The following is a 17,974-nucleotide window of genomic DNA, read 5'->3' as shown; positions in this document are numbered from 1 at the left end:
AAATCTTGTGCCACTGTTAGGACTAAGGGAAACAAGATTATCTTCATAATCACTCGTTCCCTGTCGTCCTCAACAGCGGCACAATGTGGGGATATAGCAAGCAGGTCCCCAAGATGGGTGGGACAAACCCATGACCGAACTTAAACTGGTCTGGGCAAAGGCAGTGGAATCTGCCACTTGGTCCTTCAGGCGGTAATGCCGAATGAAGGTGGATTCAGATGCCCAAGAGGCAGCTGCATATATTTGGTCCACAGACAAAGCACTTCTTTCTGCCCGTGAAGTGGACACTGCCCTGGTTGAATGGGCATGAAGGAAAGATGGAGCCGACAGCCCTTGGGCGGTATAGGCGACTCTAATAGTCTCGGTAACCCACCGTGATATTGTAGCTTTGGCGGCTTTGGCGCCCTTGTTTTTCCCCGTGTAGCTGACCAACAGGTTTTCAGTCCACCTAAAGGGGCGAGTGCGCTGCAAGTAGATCTGCAGGCATCTAACCACATCCAGCTTGTGCCATCTTTCTTCTTCAGCAGAAGAAGGGAACGGAAAAAAATACTGGAAGGGAAATCAGTTGGTTCCTGTTTACAGCAGATGGCACCTTGGGACGAAACCCAGGGAGGAACCTAAGCTGTACATGGTCAGAGAAAAAGGTGGTATATGGCTCCTCAGCGGACAAAGCTTGTAGTTCACTAACGCGTTTGGCAGGTGTGACTGCCAATAGCAGCGCCATTTTGCCGGTTAGCGACTTGAGGGAGACCTCTTCCAGAGGTTCAAATGGCTGGCCACATAGGGCGTTCAGGACCGGAATAAGGTCCCATTGGTGGACAGGGGTGTTTACCACCGGTCTCAGCCTAGTTGCCCCTTTAATAAAGGTGCTCACTAAAGGATCCTGAGACAAACGCCTCCCCAGATAGGCGGACAGGGCCGCTACGTGTACCTTGAGTGTGGCCGCAGCAAGAACTCTGTCTAGTCCGTCTTGAAGGAAGTCCAGGATCACCTCCGTAGGGGGATCGGTGGAGTCCACTTGATGCTGCAGACACCAGGCATTAAAGATGTTACCTATTCGACGGTAGTTCCTGTTAGTCGAATCTGCTCTGGCGCTGGATAGGGTCTTCAAGACGGCTTGTGACAGTCCTCTATTTCTCAATAGGGACTGGTCAACCTCCAGGCTGTCAGGTTGAGTCTCCTCAGATCCTGGCATCTCAGCTCTCCTTGGGTTACCAGGTCTGGGAGTGGGGGAAGCCTCCAATATATGCCCTGACTCATTTGTATGAGCTGAGCAAACCAAGCCCTTTTTGGCCAGAACGGGATTATGGCTATTCCCGAGGCTTGGTCCTGTCTTATTTTTATCAATACCTTCGGTATGATTGGAATTGGAGGGAATATGTAAAACAGCCTGAACCTCCATGGGATGGACAGGGCATCCACCGCCAAGGGATTGTCCTCCTGGTACAGAGAGCAGAAGGTCCCCACCTTGGCGTTGAGTCGGGTAGCCATAAGATCGACCTCCGGGAGACCCCATCTCTGGACGATCTGTTGAAATACGTCTGGATTGAGAGACCATTCTCCTGATACGGTAATACCCTGACTCAGCTGATCCGCTACTATGTTCAGGGAGCCCTTTATGTGAACAGCGGATAACTGGACCAGATTCTTCTCCGCCTAGGCAAATATGAGATTCGTCTCTCTCAGCAAGGTTGGTGACCTGGTGCCCCCTTGTTTGTTTATATAGACTACCACCGTCATATTGTCTGACCGGTTTTTGACAGACTTGCCTTTCAATTCTGGGGCAAAGTGTACTAGGGCCAGGTACACTGCTCTGAGTTCCTTGAGATTGGATGACCCCAGCACCGGACATCTCCATCGTCCTTGTACAGTTTTGTCTTGACAATGGGCTCCCCATCCCCACTGGGATGCATCTGTTGTCAACAGGGTCCACACTGTCGGGACCGTGGACCTTCCGTCTTTCAGGTGTATCCACCATCTGAGGGAAAGACGGGTAGCGGGAGAAAAGCAGATCTTCTTGTGCAATCCCCGTGGAGACCTGTTCCAGGTTCTCAACACTTCCATCTGCAGGGGACGCAAATGCCATAAAGTCCAAGGCACCGCCCTGGCCGAGGATGACATCAGGCCCAGGACTCTCATGGCGGTCCGGATGGTTACCTGCCGAGTGCGCAATAGGAATCGTGCACTGGCTTGGATTCTTTCCTTCCTTGGACTGGAGAGGAAGATCTGCATCGCTTCTGAATCCACAATAAATCCGAGGAATTTTCTTCAGGTGGATGGAACGATTTCGGACTTCTCCCAATTGATAATCCTAACTCCTGTAGGAAGTTGATGGCAAGGTTGAGCTGCTGGAGGAGAGCAGCAGGAGACTGAGCTTTCAGTAGCCAGTCGTCTAGATAAGGGACGATGAAAAGACCCTGAAGTCTGAGGGCCGCGGCGACCGGAGAAATCACCTTGGTGAATACCAGTGGGGCGGATGTGATGCCGAATGGCAGAGCTGTGAATTGATAGTGCTCCCTGTGGCCGGCCATAGCGATGGCAATCCTGAGGAACTTCCTGTGGAAATGAGCAATGGGGACATGTAGATAGGCGTCCTTCAAATCGAGGGTAACCATCACCTCTCCTGGCTGAAGAAACACAGCCACGGAATCCACGGTTTCCATTCGAAATGACCTCTTCCTGATAAACTGATTGAGGTACCTCAGATCTATTATCATCCTCCAGCCCCCGGTGAACTTGGGGACCAGAAAGACGGGGGAGTAAACTCCCAGACCGAGGTCTGAGGCTGGTACCTTCTCCAGGGCGCCCTTGGTAACATAGTCGGCAACCAAGGCTTCTAGACTGGCCTGCTGAGAAGGTGGAAGAGTTCGGGTGGAAACGAACCGATCTGGAGGTGGAAGATGAAAGTCGATGTGATACCCGTGTTGTATGATCTTCAACACCCATGGGTCTTGGATATGGGTGAACCATGCTCTGGAAAAGGAGGAAAGACGTCCTCCCACAGGAAGGGGGGCCACAGGGAGCTGCCCCACGTCAAAACTCAGGCTTCCTCTTGGTGTCCTCCTTGGAAGCGCCACGACCAGCTCCCCTAGGGCGATATCTAAAACGCCGTTGTTGGGAAGGGCGTCTATAATTAGAGGAAGAACCTCTGCCTCTAGGGGGAGCACGTCTGCCCCTGGATGCTTGAGGTAGGGACCTTCCCCTACCTTCAGCTAATCCCTCCATAATGGCGTCTAAGCTTTGGCCAGACACCCTTCCCGGCTCAAAGGGGAGAGCACAGAGTGCTGCTTTAGACGCAAAATCTGCCCGCCAAGGCTTTAGCCAAAGGGGTCTACGGGCCGCAGTAGACAACGCCATAGATTTGGCGGAGATTTTAAATTGATGGCAGGAGGATTCCGCCAAATAATCTGCAGCCCTATGAACTCTTTTCATAGAGGCCAGAATCTCATCTCTGTCTACGCCCAAGTCTATATCCCGCTCCAAGGCGGCTAAGCGGTTGCGCAAAAAGTCACCAACCATAGAGGAGGCTATGGCCACAGAGGCTTGCGCGGAGGAAGCTGAGTAGACCTTCTTCAGAACGGAGTCCGCCCTACGATCCAGAGGGTCCTGAGGATTTGAACCATCTTCCAAGGGCACCAGGTTCTGCGGGACAGCTTTGCTACGGCCAAATCCACCTTCGGGGGAGGCCCCCAGGAATCCCACTTGAAGATCCTGGAAAGCGAATGTCCTTTTTCTGGCTGTTTCCACTGCTGCACCATAAGGTCGGTCAGCGTGGCGTCCGCATGGAAGGCAATATGTCCCCCAGAGGCAGACGTGGAGGCTTCCCCGTCAACATCTCGGCCCACTGTAGACCGGATGGACTTCAGCAGCCTGCCCGTTTGTTCATAATGGAACGCAGGTCTGCTGGAATAACTGAGTCGTCCTCGGAGGAATCATCCTCTGCCACCCGCAGGTGTTACAAGGGGGGGGGGGAGAGACGAGGAACGGTGCTCAGAGCATGGTCTCCTGGTGAGCTGAGACAAGGTGCAATGGATCCCTTTGAGGGAATCATCCTGCAAAACAAAAAGGAGAGTACAAGCAAGGGAAAAACTATTTACCCAAGCGATGCCCAAACTCACCATCTCCTTGACCCAGGCCATCATATCTCTGGGAGAGGGCTCCACAGGTGGAGGACCTCTGCTCCCGCGACAACGGGCCCACACGTAGCCTGAAAATAATAGGCAAGTTATAGGACCAGTAGTACCCCGCAGGGAACAACCTTTCAAGCCGCTACCTACCATCAGGGAGCGGTGTGTCGCAATCGAAGCAGGAAAGATGTTTCCTCTTGGAAGAGGTTTTCCTCCTACCATCCCCAGGAGGGGTAGTAGAGGATGACATATCCTACAGAGAGAGATAATAGACCATGCAACACTGTCACCATGACATCATACCAGCTTTTTAAAAAAAGGGTAAATCTTACCAGGTCCTGTAGACCGGACAGCGAGGTGACTTGGCGCCCAACGTGCGACTCGAACCCACGACCTTGAGATTAAGAGTCTCATGCTCTACCGACTGAGCTAGCCGGGCTGGCGCTGTGAACAGGATCTGAACCTGTGCGGGGAGACCCCATTGGATTTCGAGTCCAAAACCTTAACCACTCGGCCATCACAGCCGGTTCCCAATAAAGTTTGCAAACTGGAAAAGAGTTCAAGATCAATGAACACCACAATCGCACGCCTTCAGCAGATACTGCAGGAAGGTCTCTGACACCAGGCCAGCCAGCCTCTTAATTCTGGCCGGCTGGAAGTGGGCGGAGCCACAATCAAAGCAGGTGAGGCAACCTGCCCAGACAACTAACCCTGTAATCAGGGGTCTGCAAAGATATACATTCCCCCCCACCAAGAGGCCCTTAACACGGGCACTTACCCCCACATCTCCCCGTCTTTTCCGGCCTTTAATAAGGCCTGAATCTTCCCTGAGTGAGCGGCCGCCAGCGCCAGGCCGTTGCCATGGCGTCATGATACTTCCGGCGAAACCGGAAGTGCGCGCTTACAGCGGCCGGCGGGGAACAGGATACACAACAGTGTGGTTCCACCCGCCGGCAGTCCGCGCGGCCACCAGAGGCAGCATGCGGAGTCCCCGGACTCTCACCAAAATGTCAGGTAAGTCACAAGGAGCAGGGGAAGCGGAGGAGAGGGGGGGAGGGGGGATAGAGGGGGGTAGCCACACATGGCTAACAAGCACCTTCTCCCCGCAGGGCACAGAAGGTGACAAGAAGAAAACAACCGCTCAGGAGGTGAGTGATCCTGCTGAGCTTCTCAAAGAGGACACAAGTCCTCCCACCTGTCCTCTGTCCACACAGGACAGAAAAAAACACGCAGAGGGGAGGTTCTTGTGCCCTCTTATAGGGCCTGCCACGCATTTGATTGGCTAATTAAATATCCGCCTGTCCTACCAGCACACAGGGGCAGAAATACCCCACATTGTGCCGCTGTTGAGGACGACAGGGAACAATATGTTAGCAAACTTTTAGGAATTTGAGAAGGTGACAGGTAATGTTTGCATGTAAATTGCATTTTTTATTGCACTACCACTTATTATGTTCACTTTGTCAACTTTCTATTTATTCTACATCATACACTTTTACATAGGGTATATTTTTAAGATTGAAAGCCTCTTTACAACCATCCATGTTTTATTAAACCGTTTCGAAAAATCTGCCCCAGTGTTAAAGGAGTGTTCCTTTAAAGGGAAAGTGTCGCCAGGCAACGACCTATTGTTTATATCATGTTTTTATATCACTTTTTTTTATCACGTATTTAAGAATTTTTGGTAATGTAATTTTTAAGTTTCCATGTTATTATCTATGTTTATAAAAATAAATACAAAAGAAATCCTAAATCTTGCAATTCCAATTCTTGCCACTATGATCATTTGCAAAATCTCCTCCAAGTGTACCAATACAAATATATGTTTGACTCAATAGGTGGTAGTAAGATAAGGGGCTGCTGCAATCCTCTGACTCCGATTATATCTTTTAGGAGAACAAAAGACCAGACAGTTCTAAATCTAATCTTTGTTACCCTAATGGGAGATATATTTGGGCCTTTGACTCTAGCTATTGTGAAACTAGAACTCTCCATATGCCACCAGTAGTATGTGTATTGCCTAATGTGTATATGTACATAATATACTCCTCCCCTCACCCAATTTACCATACAGAAAATACAACCAGGCCTCTGTTACGTATATTGCAGACACCCATATAGGAGAACTCCTTGTAGTTGTAGGTTCCTGTCTTACAGAACACTGCCCCTGTCATGCTCTATCCGGCCCTGTGCATGTGATGAATCACACCACTGTATAAGGATCAGCTCTATAGTTACTAATTGTGATTCTCTGCACATACAGTAAAAGAGGGAACCTCACCCGTAAACTAGAGATTTATGTAAAGATGCAAGGTTTTGTCATCTTGGAACAATTCCTATGTTGCCCCATGTGTTGCAGGCCAATCCATAATTATATGTTTCTTGCTCTAAGTGGTAAGGGTCACTCAAGGGGGCACTACCATGTCTGAACACAAAGGACACTTCATATTGCTGCCCAAACAAGAATGCTAAACATTCCTGCACAAGCGGCACTCCTAATGCCAATGCTGGCTGCATAGGGTTCAGGCACGTCAATACTCTGCTTATTCAAAGGCATTTTAAAAGAAACTTAAAAAAGGGTTCTCCACATAGGACAAGCCGAATTTCATGAAGCAGCAGCCCCCATGGCGAGCCAATCACAGTGGTGGAAAGGAAGAATTAAAAGGCGGTTAATGATGTCTTTGTTGTGCCAATTCTTCCAGAGCTAAAGCAGTACCTGGCAAAAAAAGAATTATGTCTATGGTCCAGGTAGGGTATATGAACAAGCCTTTTAAAGGAACATTTCATTCATGAGCGTCATTGTGTGCATCACCTCTCTGCAGTAAAGTAACTGAGTGTATCATCTCTATGCAGCGACATCACTATGTGCATTACTCTGGTACTGTGTCATCACTATGTGCATTATCACTATGCAGTGACATTACTGTGCACATTATCTCTATGTAATGACATCACTACGTGCATTACTCTGGTGCTGTGTCATCACTACTTGCATCACTATGTAGTGACGTTACTGTGTACATTATCTCTATGTAATGACATCACTATGTGCATTACTCTGGTACTGTGTCATCACTACCTGCATCACTATGCAGGGACGTTACTGTGCACATTATCTCTGAAATTGCTATGTACATTATCTCTATTTATTGACAGTTTTGTGTACATTATCCTGGTGCTGTTGCATCGCTACGTGTAATATTTTTGCACTGTGACATCACTTTATACATTATCTCTTTTTAATGACATCACTGTGTACATTATCCTGGTACTGTGTCATCACTACGTGCATTATCTTTACACAGTAACACCACTGTATACATTATCTCCATACTGTGACATCACTGTGTGAATTACCTTGATACTGTGGCATAACTATGTGCATTATCACTATACAGTAACATCCATGTGCGCATGATCTCTGTGTAATGACATCACTGTGTGCATTTCCTGCACGCAGAGACATTGCTGTATACATTATCTCTAGGCTGTGACATCACTGTGCATTATCCCTATTCGGTCACCGAGCTGTGTGCATTACTGTGTCATCACTATGTTCTTTATCTCTTTGCCGTGTCATCACTGTGGGCATTATCTATATGCTGTGGCATCACTGTTTGCATTATTTGTAAGTGCTCTCTCCACACCCATAAGAATTTTGGAGGGGGTTTCTCCTGGCAGTGTTATGTGCTGCAACCAGTACGCTGTTCATCTTATTAATAGAAGAATCTGCTTGGTGCATCCATGGGAAATGATAACCTTTTGTGGGAAAGCTTGGAATCCATCTTTCTCACACTCCTAAATGGAATATATATTAAAGCTAGGTGGGCAGCCATTTAGGATATCAGGAAAGCTGGATAGAGTTTCTTTGGGAGCAATAATAGTATCCATATTGTTCGACACCCAAATTCCTTAGACTCCTGCCAAATATATATATGCGTGCAGCAATATTGGAATGGTGGCTTTTGTCTCCTGCATTACAGAGTGATTTGACATTCAGGATTCAAGGAAAGCTGAGTAACACTCTTTGGGAGCACTTTTTATGATACAGACAAACTGAGGGCATTGTGTAATATCTGTCTAACTATTTAAAGCTTATAAGATAACCCATTCCTATAAATAATTTTCCAAAATAAAAAAAAAAAAAATTCCCTTGAGGTCTAGTGTAGGTTGTGTGGGGCAGAGGGAGGTGCAAGGCTCAGGGGTGTGTTGTTTGAATTACAAAGTGACACTGGAGCCCTGTCCACACTGATATAACCAGCAGCTCCTTAGCAGCAGCAGCAGCTTTCTGCACAATGTCTGTACTTGTAGCTCTGGTCAAGAAAATTTGGTGCATTAAGAAGTTCATTGTCTTGGTTGTCACTCCTGTGATCTTGTGTCCTATCCTCCTCACACTTCCACCACAGGTAAGACTGTATCAGTTATAACTTCTGTCCTGTAGGGAGTAATGTAAAGAATACTAAATCAAATAGTAGAGTGTTATTTTTATAAGGAAGACGTATGCTTAAAATAGTGAGGCACCCAATTTTTCAGCCAAAGACCCTGTCACTAGGGCCAGGTGTTGGCTCTCTGGTGGGGACAGCAATGAGCATCCATATGTATCTGCATTAATGCTCACAATAATACAAGTAGTCCTTCTCTATAACTTTAAGATGATATAAAAATATAGACATCTCATGTGGATCTCATATTCAAGGGTCACCGAGATTCTGTTTAGTTCACTATGAAGAGCATAAATGAAAATTTACAAAAAAAGGGTCAGAGGATCATTTTAGTAGATCAAGTAAAGCACAGCAGCAGAGATCTTGTAGTGCTGTAACTGTGTAACTGTATACAGTATATGAATCCCAAGCATTGACTTGGGTGCAGGGACAACAGTGTTTGTGGGTGTATGCCATTTATATGAATGTGGTATATAATGTAAATAACTAATTCTCTGAGGGTACACAGGCACACTGATACAGGTACTATGTCATACATCTAGTAGCCCCTCCCCTAACAGTGAGCTGACTGGCGAGGATTTGTCCAGTTAAACCCTGCTGGTGGTAACAAGTCACTATAGGTGAAGTTAGTTATTGAAATCAAGGACTGACCATTTATATGACTGTCTGGCTTTCAGAAGGGGTTACTAGGTCCATATGTCATCCTTATGCCATTATGGAGAAATTAAGAATAGTTGGGCAATGGACCATACTCTTTAAAATGAGGTACTAGATACTGAATTAGATGACTTTTACTAAATTTGATTATTATAGAAATGGAAGCTAATTCCGAAAATCTGTACACCATCCAACAACTTTAGCCATCAGATTTCAATAGTTTGTTCAGGACCAGGTAACCCATTATTCACCGTGTTCATGGATGTCATTTATGGCCGCAATTAGATAGAAATCTAATCTAAGGTTGTATTCATGACTCAATGCCACATGTTATATTCTTTTGCTTTGTGAAAAAGTTCAGTTTTTGTTTCCATTTCCACCCTGTTTGCAGAAGTCCTTTGGGCACATTCATTGTGTCATTTCCTCACAATATCAGAAGTCCCAGCAATAATTGAATTGTATTGTTCTCCATAGACATGGAGGTGTCAATATTCAATGGAACTTGCATATCAGCACTCATTTACATTGGCCTTTTACTCTGGCTAATGGAAAATACACAATAGATACAGCAATTGTTTTCCATGCACATACACGAGACAATGTGTTTCAGATAATCTTGAATCTTTCAAGGTCCAATCCAGCATAGGGGCAGCCACATGTTGCCAAATCCACATTCATTCACTAATGGTCGTAACATACAGGCCTGTATGGACGCTTTTGCTACATAAAACATTGAGGCTACCCTCACAATGTCAGTTTCTGCATCTGGTTTTCTGATACAGTTTCATCCTAAAATCTGGAGTGAATTACAAAAATAAGGGTAGAAAAAAAAGATGTTAGGCATAAATCAGCCGAACCTGTCAATTTCAGCAAAACCATCTAATGTGTATGGGGTTCTACCCACTGTCCTCCGATGCCAGACGATAGAAAAGATAAGAAGTGGGCAGATGGATTATAACTGTCTAATACTTTTGTCCTTGGGTAGACAAGCTTCTGGTCAGAAAATAAGTGATATAGTGGTAGATTATCAATAATCATCTATCAATACTACATCTAACATAACCAAAACATAACCACTCACTTTAGTGTCATTTGAAATGTAAAGGGTCACTACAATCAAAACCTTAAAGGGATTTTCGACTCTTAAATTTTCTCTTTTACTTAGGTTAGAAAAAAAATAAAATAATGAACTGTCCCCTTTGCTCTGGTGTTCTCCCAGTCCGGTCCTACTGTATGGCTGCCTTCTTGCGGTGGAATTCCTTGCTGTGATGCTGCGGATTCCTTCTGGTGAAGGATTGGCATTAGTGGTCACGTGTGGCGGGGACTTTCGCCGGAAGACAACAACTTTGCTGCAGGACCAAACCACGCTGAGAGTCACCTGAGCACCGGCATCTGCAAACTTTCTGTTTCAATTATAGCTATACGGAAAACGCCAGCGTCTCTGTAGGTATAATTGACATGCTGTGATTTACAAAAACGCAATGGTTTTTGAAATTGCAGCATGTCCACTGTGGATGTTTTTCTGCAATGTATGGATGGGATTAGTTAGAATCCCATCCACTTTGCAGGACTGTAAAACACTGCGGTCTTTGCCGCAGCATACACGCCACATGGGGCTTCAGCCTAAACAATTTTTTTAAGCTAAAAATATTGATGACCTATCCTATAGATCAGGTCTTTCGGGGTCTGACACTCTGCACCACCACTGCATAGTGGCTTACAGGGATCCTATTATTAAAACTCAATTTTTTTCTCACTAACACGTTGGAATAGCCTTAACCAGTGCCGGATTTAGATTAAAAAAAAAAAATCTGAATATTCATATTATTTTCTTGTGGCTCGTTTGTATATTCGTGTTCAGTAAGTTGCTCTTGAATTAGTTCCATATTGTCACTTTAAGTTGGTGATACAGCCGTGTCCTCACATACAACGTGCTGCATTGTTTCCAATTGAGTAGTACTAGTTGGCACATACATGTCAGCAGTAATCGGCGTTAGCTTCTTTACCTCATACTCTTGTAGCTTCTTTTTCTTGCGTTTGCAAGCGCCACTTTCAAATCTTTTACTCATTCTTAGATTAGCTGAACAAATACTTTATTGTGGAGAGCGCAATCCTTCGTTGCTGCTCACCGCGTCGAATACAAAGTAGAAGAGAGAGTGACTTACGTCAGCTTCCGGTTTTTGTATGTCGCGGGCAAGTTGTTGCAGCCCTCTGGTGGTAGCTCCGCCACAATCGTAAGCAATACATTTTTATGTTTGTTTATTAGTCATATAAGTAGTGTGTGTAACTATGGCGACCGCCTGGGAGCCGGGCGGCCGCCATAGCCGCCGGGTGTCTACTGCTTTATGCAGTAGATAACTGGCGCTAATGTCTCCGATCGGTCCCCAGACCGATTGGAGGCATTAACTCTTCCGGCACCATGGTCAAAGCTGACCGAGGTGCCATTTTCCCGGTGGCGCGTGGGAGCCGCCATTTTTCTGGTGATCGCCGGCACCCGGAGTAAGCTCTGGGGTCGACGTCATGTTACTATGACAGCCTTGTGAAGGCTCCCCAGATTGTAGGCTATGCTACATATCCTGAAATAGAAGTGCCGATCTAATAAATGCAAAAAAAAAAAGTAAAAAAAATATTACACGTGTAATACATTGAAAGCAATAAGGAAAAAAGCCTCCCATTGATTTCAATGGGGAGCGCATGTATGCTGGCTCCCATTCAAGTCAATGGGAGCTGCTTTTTACATGCTCATTCTGAACGTGTTTTAACGATCAGAATGAACGCACCGTAACTCCGTGTGAAACCTCCCTAACAATGTTTTTGTGATCATATATTTATAACCTTCACAATGGAAGTAGAATGTTGTTCTTTTTTGCTGTGGTCTTAAAAATCTGGTTTGACACCAGTTCACCTCAGTATTCCCCTCCTACATTGTCACAACCAGGATCAGGTCAGGACGCTGACATATTAGGATTTGTATTGTGCAGTCCTCATATTGTGGAACTATACTCATGGAACTGAAGGGAAAAGGTATTCACAGGAAAAAATTTTTGTCATACATTATTAGTACACCCTGCACCCCACGTCACCCTCTTATTTACATAGAGCCTGCGTGCCCATGTACCCCTCTTGGAGGGGGCCCCATGCCAAAGGTTCGCCACGGGGCCCCGCCATTCCTAGTTACGCCACTGGTAGAAACCTGTCTATTAAGGGGTTGTAAAGACTTTTGATGTAAGGGCCTTTCTGTACTTCCACCTTATTGTATTGTACTGTTTTGGGCATAGACCATGCAGAGTATAAGTTACCACATAATATTGAAAGGGGAAGTGTATGTGCTGGTACGGATGTCATATACATTGTATTTCATGTAATTTACCATACGGGAAAATGAAGTCACTACACTCAACAAGCAATATAACTCAAAGTGTGTGAGACTGCTGAACTTGTAGTCTGCATATGAAATGGTTGACCATCTCTGTTAACCAAATTGGAGTAGTCTAATGGGTGTGACCCATCCATGCAGCTAAGGGTTGGTTCACAATAGCACTTGTATTCTGTCCGCAAGGAGTCCGCATGGAGACCCCCAAACGGAATACCAACGCTAATGCAAGTGCTGTGCAGTTAAGCACACGGAGCCCATAGACTATAATGGGCTCTGTGTTCTGTGTGCTTGCTGCGCACTGCCTGCACAATTCATTCGTGCGGGCAGTGCGCGGCAAGCACACAGAGCCCATTATAGTCTATGGGCTCCATGTGCTTTGCACATCGCTTGCGATTGCATTCTGTCCGGGGGGGGGGGGGGGAGGCTTGGGGGTGTCTCCATGTGGACTCTTTGTGGACGGAATGCAAGCGCTAGTGTGAACCAACCCTTAGGGTCACGCACTCATTCAAATGGCCTGTATTTAGTGCTACACAATATATGTCCAGCAACCATCATCCCCGGTGAACCCTAGACCCTCAGTAACTAGTTGGTTGTTGGGCCTCTGTTATTCAGCTTTGGAGCCCCATTTTCATGTGAATTGACATTTTATTTGTATACAAATGAGCCAAAAAGTTCTTTGTTCGCAAATCTAGAGCTGAGACCAAAGCCCTGGCAAGCTAAGGCACCTTTCCCCTTCTTTGCATATGAATAAAATAGTGCATTACCTGAAAATGGGGCTCCAGAACTGAAGATAATGGTATATGTGGAAACTGTGGAATTACATCTACAAGATTGACAGACTCCCTTTAATTCCTCCCTTACATATCTTGCTCATGCGCCGATTGCTCATCTGCATGGGATATACTAGGACTTGCAGTACCACTTCAATAACAGCAATGGGTGTTTTGTGAGAGCAGCAGCTGAAGAGTTATTGAACATAATTCATAGTATAATCTTATGAAGCTCCAAAAGAAGTAAAAATTCACTGTAAAGCAGTTGTTGTCTGGCATGTCTCTTCATGGAGTACTGTTCATTTCCAGCCATCTAGCTCCCTTCCCTCCTCATTAGACTCTGAGCTTCTGATTGTCCCAGTTTCTGTATTGAAGCAGAGTGTGAACAATACCTCACTTGTATAAACTGTTTCCATCATCAAAATCTTTGGCAATGTAACCTCATTGTAACGTTCCATGGAGCGCAGCTTGTTTTCTCTAACTCCATCTTTATGTAATATGGTGTCAGTAAGCGGCTATAATCCAGTTATGTTAATAAATCTGCTTTTAAAGTGGATTATATGTTATCCTTACTTGTACATTTCCATGGGAATTTATTGCCTTTGGTTACAGACTTGATTGACAGTAAAAGCTTAAGCCTTTAGTAAGAGTAATACATAGTCTGAATCTTGGGTTAGGGGCTCATTCATTGTTAACATGATCTCTCAAGTCCCAATTTTCCAGCCTAACTTCAAGTGCTTGGTCTCCAATGCAAAATCTGTAACATCCACCCACCATCCATGTGCCATTATAATTTTGTGACAACGAGGCCTTTGGGTCAGCAGACTTCAGGATCAGCAGCAAATACTAATTTTGCACACTCTATAAACATAATATAGAATATTCACCATCTCTTGGTTTCGCCACCCAGCTGTCCAAGAGTCCTGATTGTCAAATCTACATGTGTCACTATACACCTAAGCAGATTTTTTTATTTAGGAGTTTGCAAAGGCTTGACTATGCCTATGAGAACTGAATTGGTAGCAATATTGGAATTTTGGCTACCGCTGTTTTAAAGGGGCTGTCTGATATTAGATGAATCCGAAATAAAGCTACACTTACCTAAGGACACAACCTTTATAATATCTTGCATCCCTCTAGGATTTTCCAGATATTTTTAGACTTGATGTTACTTGTTCTCTACATTGGTTCTAGAAATTAATGAGTGATTGTTTTTTGCAGGAAGGAAAATGCCTCTATGTGGTCCTACTTATGGCTTTATATTGGTGCACCGAAGCGCTGCCTCTGGCTGTCACTGCTATGCTGCCAATAGTACTATTCCCCTTCATGGGAATCCTGCCCTCCAGTAAAGTCTGCCCACAATACTTCTTGGATACAAACTTTCTGTTCCTCAGTGGGCTTCTCATGGCTGCGGCTATCGAAGAGTGGAATCTGCACAGAAGAATTGCCTTAAAGGTGCTCATATGGGTCGGAGTCCAGCCTGCTCGGTAATAGATCTAACTTATTCATATGAAGAATTTGTCTCCATAAGTGGCATTGTCTCCATTATAGTAATTTTATTCTAAAACATAGGCAATTTTACAGCAGTTATAGTCTTGTCTATAGTGGGCAGTATTATAGTAGTTATTTCATCTTCATAATAGGCAGTATTATAGTAGTATATTACTGTATACTGGGGTGGTCTTATATTCTCGTACATATAGGGAAGTATTACAGTAATTATATTCTTGTTCATGGGTGCAGAATTATAGTAGTTTTATTTCTGTGTGTAGGGGCAATATTATATTAATTATATAGTATTATTGAACATAGCATCATAGTAGTTAAATTCTTGTACATAGGAGGCAGTATTATATTACTTGTATTCTTGTACTTAGTATGCAGTATTATACTACTTATATTCTTGTACATAGAAGATAATACTATAGTACTAGTATCCTTGAATATAGTATGCGCTACTATACTATATGTATTCATGTGCAAAGAAGATAATATTATAGTACTAGTATTCTTGTACCTAGTAGGCTGCATCATACGACTTTTATTCTTGTCTATAGGAGTCAGTATTATACTACTTACTTATGCATACTTTCTTATATTTCAGAGCCCCAGAGATGCGTAGAAAAATCACTTTTATTCTTTATTCACATGAGGATCTCGGAGCACAGGAGGAGTTTTCCTCTATTGCTGAGCAGTACTGTAATATAACTAAACACTCCCATCCTGCTTTCCGCTCATCCCCCTGGGCAGTGTGAGTTGATCCTCCCATTAAGCTGAATGCATGATGGGAGTGTTTAGTGATGATGCAGCAGTGCTCAGTAATATAAAAAAAACCCTCCCCCTGTGCTCCAAGATCTTCATTTGAATAAAGACTAAGACTAAGGCCCCACGTAGCATCCCGCAGCGACAACACATTGCGGTTTTCCCTGGAGTGCTCCTCACCGAAAGTTTGCAGAAATTTCTTTTGTGGACTTTCTGCTTCAGTTATACCTATGAGGAAACTGCTAGCGTTTCCGTAGGTATAATTGATGTGCTGCGATTTCCATAACTGCGACAGTATTGAAAATCGCAGTGCGTCTGCATATTTTCCCGCAAAGTGGGGAAGAGATGTGCTAGAATCTCATCCACTTTGCTGTTAGGGTGCGTTCACACGATGTAACATGCTGCGTGATGTGGCACGTATATGGCGTGTGAGAGTTTGCGCGCCGTATACGCTCCCATTGATTTCAATGGAAGTTAGGACCGTATACGCCGCGTTATTTTGCGGCCACAAAATCACGGCTGCAAAATAAAGCGGCGTATAAGATCTTAACTCCCATTGAAATCAATGGGAACGTTTACGGCGCGCAAAGTCTCACTCACCGCATACATGCCACATCATGCAGCACGTTACATCGTGTGAATGCACCCTTACTGTAGAATGCTGCAGTTTTTTTTTCAGCGTTTCCACCATAAAAGGGCCCAGCCTAAAACTGCTTTTTCTATGCATCCCTGGGGCTCTGAAATATAAGAAAGGAGTCGTTTTTATTCTGCTGACAGCATCTACAGTGCTTTAAAGAAGCTGGGAGCAGTGATAGACTCCCTATAAATACCATCTCCATGCTATGTCTACTTCTCTTGTATTCTTTTGTAGATTAAGGCCGGTGTGCAACCGGCCTGCCATGAATTAAAAGCACGGGTGGAACATGGGAGACATGCGGATGTCCCCTGTGTGCCGCCCGTGCATGGGCCGTGCTTCCGCAGCTCCTTTCATTAAATGAATAGGAGCCATGGAAGCAAGGGGCGCAAAATAGGACAGGTATAGGACTTGTTCTATATTTTGTGGTCTAGACTGTCGGTTCGCAAACGGGACCATGAAATTCACAGTCATGTGTAAGGTCCCGTAGAAAAGAACGAGTCAGTATGCTATCCGTGAAATACACGGATAGCACACTGAACACCACCATGATCATCTGCAGCGGGCTTAACAAAAAGAGAGGGCAAAGGTAGCAGAGTAACACAGACTACACAGAGTTTATTTGTAGTCTAACTATAAAGATATGTGTTTGCATAGGAGCTGTATACACAGAACTTTAGGATATTTTGGAACAGGGCTATTCAGAAAGTTGCTTCCAATTTTAGATACATGAAGAATTTATCTAAAAAGTGGAAATACCTAAATCAATCTAGTCAATGAAATACTATAGTGCCATACCCAGCAGAGTAAATATACTTCTCTTTCATTCCAGTAATCTAATCATTGAGATATTCTGTTGCCAAACCCCGCTGCAGAGTAAATGTACGTCTCTTTTCATTCCAGACTCATACTCGGCATGATGATAACAACAGCGTTCCTGTCCATGTGGCTAAGTAACACTGCATCCACCGCAATGATGCTTCCTATTGCAAATGCCATTCTTAAGAGTTTGTTTGGTGAAAAATTTTGCAGAGAGAATGCCATTAAGAGCCAAGACACCACCCCAGGTAATTGTAAGTGGTAACTGGATACATACTACAGCAAATAACTCCCATAGACCTTCAAGCCTACACCAATAATAGGTCCAGTTCTTAGGATCGTTTTGATATACACATAGACAGTGGCATAAGTAAAGTCTTGTGGATCCCAGTGCAATCTTTTCAGTGGGGCCCTCTACCTCATCCCTGCAGCAAATTCTTGATACTGATGGTTACGGGTGCTAGAAGTTTAATGTTAGTGTGGTCAGGGTAATCTGTGGGTCTCCTTGGTTTATGGGCCAGATGGAAGCTGCAATCTCAATACTGATACCAGTACTTATGCGCCCCCTAAGGCTCCTGGGCCCCAGTGTGACTGCACCCTCTGCACCCCCTATGCCCTAGAATCCTGGCATAATTTACATCTAAAGTACTGTTGTAGATTCTTTATACATGTATTAAACATTTTAGACACTTTCTGTGCCTGGGGCTTATTTTGAAGAGGATGGAATTTGACAAATGAGGGTGGTATTAGCCAATCTGCCCCAGTGTATTCACAGTAGAAAGTTGCAGCCAGTGGCGTAACTAGGAATGGCGGGGCCCCGTGGTGGACTTTTGACATGGGGCCCCCTCCCCCCACCGACGCCGAAGACCTCGACCGACCCCCTCCTA

At 44.8% G+C, this 17,974-nt stretch overlaps 1 protein-coding gene and 1 non-coding gene across 2 annotated transcripts in view; one reads left to right on the top strand and one right to left on the bottom strand.

Moving 5' to 3' along the window:
- Positions 1-4,569: 4,569 nt before the first annotated feature.
- Positions 4,570-4,651, bottom strand: TRNAS-CGA (transfer RNA serine (anticodon CGA)). Its single transcript has one exon. It is a non-coding gene; the product is annotated as a tRNA-Ser (tRNA).
- A 3,754-nt stretch (positions 4,652-8,405) lies between these two features.
- SLC13A3 (solute carrier family 13 member 3) overlaps positions 8,406-17,974 on the top strand; it is a 28,301-nt gene continuing 18,732 nt past the window's right edge. Inside the window, exons 1-3 of the mRNA XM_075278645.1 lie at positions 8,406-8,533; positions 14,594-14,859; positions 17,172-17,335. Of these exons, the coding sequence (XP_075134746.1) occupies positions 8,423-8,533; positions 14,594-14,859; positions 17,172-17,335 (541 nt within the window). The 5' untranslated portion in view covers positions 8,406-8,422. The remainder of the gene's footprint in view (positions 8,534-14,593; positions 14,860-17,171; positions 17,336-17,974) is intronic.

The sequence above is a fragment of the Leptodactylus fuscus genome, chromosome 6 (genome assembly GCF_031893055.1).
Source record: "Leptodactylus fuscus isolate aLepFus1 chromosome 6, aLepFus1.hap2, whole genome shotgun sequence".
NCBI lineage: Eukaryota > Metazoa > Chordata > Amphibia > Anura > Leptodactylidae > Leptodactylus > Leptodactylus fuscus.
Note: the sequence above shows the minus strand (reverse complement) of the source record. Positions and strands in the feature narration are given on the sequence as shown.